Source organism: Sinocyclocheilus rhinocerous, unplaced genomic scaffold (genome assembly GCF_001515625.1).
Source record: "Sinocyclocheilus rhinocerous isolate Xijiao unplaced genomic scaffold, SAMN03320098_v1.1 scaffold2568, whole genome shotgun sequence".
NCBI lineage: Eukaryota > Metazoa > Chordata > Actinopteri > Cypriniformes > Cyprinidae > Sinocyclocheilus > Sinocyclocheilus rhinocerous.
Window position 1 is genome coordinate 45,270 of NW_015626370.1, and position 4,634 is coordinate 49,903.

Below are 4,634 nucleotides of genomic sequence, written 5' to 3' on the forward strand. Positions count from 1 at the left end.
GTTTGCGACACGCGCTGTACGCGGTAGACCAATCCAGAGCTAATCTGTCTACAGCTCTGCAATCACAGCAGTGAGGGCTCACGGAACGGAGGGGTTTAGAGAGACTGATTCTTTGAACTGCTTCGCATGACTCGTTTACGAATCATTTAGAAATTAGGTAAAATTAAATCTATTTTTTGAGAAAACTAACGTGTCTTTTGACCTTGCATGCATGTAAACCTGTTTTAGGAGACTCATAAAACAGTATTAGCAACCTTAAAAATGGAATAATAGGGGCACTTTAATGAAATGATACTCTAAATAATAAACTAAAACTGCCAGTAAATGTCTTAATGATTAAGTCATCGAGTCATTTATTCATTCATTTGATTCGTTCAAATGGCTGATTCATTCAGGAGTGAAGTAAATGGTTCTTTATGAATGATCCATTGAATCATTAGGCTTGTTCGACTTGAATCGGTGTGGACATCAAAGTACCGCAAGAGCAATAGAGAACAGACGGCTCCTTACGCTTTTGAATCGCTCTCGCTGGCTTTTGATGTCATACAGTCTGTGCAGCGCTGCTTCAAATCCAACGCGCCTATGGCCAATGAACGCTTTATTTTTCAGTGTAATTAATTAATCTAATTAACGCGTTAAATTACCAGCCTTAATATATATATACATCTGGTTGTATTTTTGTTTGTGACTGGTCACTTTTATGCCTTGGTTCTGCTTGAATATACTGTATAATGACAATGTGAAAATCATCCAGAGGCAAACACTTTTTCAACACTGTATTCACATTAACATGATATCCAGTGTTAATTATTGTACATATCTATGATTTTTGTATATGATGACTTGATATTGGAATTTGTTTGACTTGACAATAATATGCTGAGAGATCACAGCAGGGGATGAAAGTGTTAAAGTGAGCTCATCCCGATTGTTCTGTTGTTTAGGTAATGAAATGGTTCTGGGCGGTGGTGTCATCCTTCACACAGGAAGAATTGGCACGTTTGTTGCAGTTCACCACTGGCTCCTCGCAGCTCCCACCTGGCGGCTTCAATACGCTTTGCCCCTCCTTCCAGATTATAGCAGCTCCCACACACAGCACGCTGCCCACTGCACACACCTGGTGAGCACACACATCAAACAACTTCTTTTTTTCCACAGAAGGACCAAAATCCATTTCCCAAAATTAAATGTGATATACAGTTAGGTCCATATATATATTTGGACAAAGGCACATTTTTTGTTATTTTAGCTGGTGACCAAAACATGTTCAAGTTACAGTTATATAATATGGGCTTAAAGTGCACACTGTGAGCTTTAATTTGAGGGTATTCTCATGAAAATTAGAGGAAAGATTAAGGAATTACAACTCTTTAATATGTACCTCCCCCCTTTTTCAAGGGATCATAAGTAATTGGCCAATTGACTCAAAAGCCATTTCATGGACAGATATGGGCTATTCCAAACCCAGTCTTTGGTGAGTTCCAGACTAAGGCAGCCATTGCATGCAAAGGTTTCTCAACAGAATATTAAAAATGATAATTTTATTTATGATTATATTTATTTGTCCAATTACATTTGAGCCCCTGAAAATGGGGGGACTCTGCATAAAATTGGTTCTATTTCCTAAGCATTTTATGTTATATTTTGTTCAACCCCTTGAATTGAAGCTTAAAGTCTGCGCTTTAATTTCATCTTCATTGTTTCATTTTAATTCTATTCTGGTGGCATACAGAGCCAAAATTATGAAAATTGTGTCAGTGTCCAAATATATATGGGCCTAACTTTAACTATCATTTTCATAAAAATGTAAATTTCAGTTATGTTGTGGTTTTATTACTAATACTCATCTTAAAGGTGACCTATTATGCCCCTGTAAATGCAAATGAGCTGGTGCTTCCAGCCCCCTTTTCAGAAGAGGGCAGAGCTTCAAGAGGGAGTCTATGGACACTCCTATGTTGTTTTGTGCATCCTAAAAAACACAACATTTCTAATGCCTCTTTGGCGCTGACAAGCAGCATCAGCAAGAAAACAAAATGGTGGACTGCTGCTTCTCAATCAGGGCTGTGTTTATGCTAATAAGGTAGAGAGCATCACAAATGGGCGGGACTTTTCCCTAAGATGATGTGTACGTAGGGAGAATCTGGAATTTCTTGTTCTGAGAGACTGTTTATGATTTATTGGGATTATAAAAAAATGAGTGGCTGGATTTTTACCATTATAGGGTGGTTGTGCCACACAACCGTGTTCAAACACCTTATAAAAGTGATTTTTGCATAATAGGTCCCCTTTAGTGATTTTTGCATAATAGGTTTCTGCACTTGTTGCCATTTGATTAGAAAAAATAAAACATTATTTACTTAACAATAACTATCATGATTTTTTTATATAATAAAAATGTTTAAATATACTGTATTAATGTTTCTAGCATTATAAATATAGTTTTGTCGGATGCATCTATGGGTAAAAGTGATATTTTTATATTAGGCTTGCATGTTTAACCCCTCTTTCCACATTGTTCTGTTTTAACCAGTTTTAACCAGCTGTGCCTCCCAACATATGACTCCTACGAGGAGCTCCACAAGCTACTGAAACTGGCCATCAGTGAGGGGAGTGAGGGCTTTGGTATGCTTTGAAACATCAGTCCAGCTCAGGCAGAAACAGAGTTATCTCCAAACCTCCTTTTTTCACGAACATGTCACCACAGTGTACTTTACATTGTACTGTAAAGGAAGGACTTTGATCACAAGATGCCTCTGGGAGGATTCAGGAGTTATGTACATATGTATTTAAAGACTGTTCTACAAGATGAAAATGAGAAGAAAGGCATTTTTCTTTTTTGTTTCCGATAGTTGCCTCTCTTTCTATTTGAGTGCAGACAATTAAATGGCCTACATAAGTGTCAAGATGCTTGTTTTGCATTTGACATAAAGAGAATGTTTTTTTTTTTATGGAACATAGTAGACTAAGGGATGTTGGCAATGACTGCATACCCTCTACACTTGGGCCTTAACTGATCAGGGAAGGTTGTGTATATAACTGCTATTTTATTGTATGCTTTACTTATACAGTGTGTATATTTTCCCTGTTACTTTCATTTGATATTTATGAAAAAGGGACCTTGGACACATTATAGTGTTACCATCTTTTTTTTCATCTTTGGGAATTTCATAAATTATAAATTTGTTTTTGTCCAGAGATGTTCATACTGTTTCAGTTTCAACTATTTTGGGATCAGGCATCCCAGAAACAGTTAAATGTTTGTTTCATATTTCAGATAGCTGACTAGCAGATTTATCAGATGTGCTTTTTGCTCTCTGCTTGAACCCCTTAGTTTTCATTTTGGACATTATTACTGAGCATATGTAGAAAACTAGTTATGATTAGATTTAGCTTAGGATGTCCATTAAAAACATGTAGCTAGTTCTAAAATATTATTACAAAGGCACAAGATCCTACCGCAAAACTACTGATATTCTGAAATCTTTGAGCAACATCTATGCATCATACCAAACAAGTCCCCAAACAACATTTAATAATTGATTTATGATAATTTTTGCTTCTTTTGTACATAACTGATGCTGTTTAAATTTTGTTCTTTTAATGCCGCTACAAAAGTAAAGTCTATTTGTGAGAGGAAAAAAAACAATGCACAATGGCTGACTGTTGAAGAACAATAGTGAAATGTTTTCCACTGTATAGAGCCTGTAGCAATATTCTAGGAGGTCACATGCAAATCTGGAGTGTCCTTTTATGACCACTACAAACCATTTGCAAGGACACAAAATGCTAAAAAATGACTACCTTGATGTTACACTGTGCTATTCTCTCTCTCTCTCTCTCTCTCTCTCTCTCTCTCTCCCCATAATATATATATATATATATATATACACACACACTAGTCAACATTTGAAGTGGATCAAAACCTTTCATCAAAGTTGTCCTAAAACCAAATCAATACCCGTACTTGTCGTAGGACAACTTTGAACTTTTTTGATCCACTTCAAATGTTGACTACTGTATATATAAATACACACACGCTTTCTTTTTTTCCATGATATCCTCTTGGGTTTCATCATTTCTGTGCAGATGGCTACAGTTGATATTTTATTTATGCAACACAATAAAAAACATAAACATATTCATTTATTAATTGTAAATGTCATTAAAAATGTGGAATTGTAATCCAAAGCATAATGTTATGGATTAGCTTCACTACAAAGTAAAATTCCAAATTTAGTCCAGCATTAAGAAAGGCACTATATCAGTAGCCAGAAACAAGACTCTGGGTATCTAAAGGAGGGAAAACAATTGAAGTATAATAAAGAGACATATACCATTAACAATCCTTGCATTTTTGTCTTATTTAGCTCTATATTCAGCCTTGTGTTACTTTATGACTAAACCACAATTTAACGTCTCTTTTATCAGGCTTGTTTATTCATAAAACATTCAATTTGTTTAATTAGGTCTCATTCACTAAGCATGCAGGCACAAATTTGTGCGTAAAATATGCATATGAACATTGTCACTAACTTTTGTACTAAAATTTGCAAAATGACTAAAGCATGCATACGCACAAAATACATACTCTGAGTGAGCTTAACTGTGTTAAGATCAAATTTTATGCAGGGAAT

General features: G+C 35.5%; 1 protein-coding gene across 1 annotated transcript in view; it reads left to right on the forward strand.

The window, feature by feature from the left end:
• The window catches only part of LOC107712398 (apoptosis-resistant E3 ubiquitin protein ligase 1-like), a 41,371-nt gene extending 37,031 nt beyond the window's left edge, over positions 1-4,340 (forward strand). Inside the window, exons 17-18 of the mRNA XM_016517638.1 lie at positions 945-1,120; positions 2,531-4,340. Of these exons, the coding sequence (XP_016373124.1) occupies positions 945-1,120; positions 2,531-2,633 (279 nt within the window). The 3' untranslated portion in view covers positions 2,634-4,340. The remainder of the gene's footprint in view (positions 1-944; positions 1,121-2,530) is intronic.
• Positions 4,341-4,634: the final 294 nt, after the last annotated feature.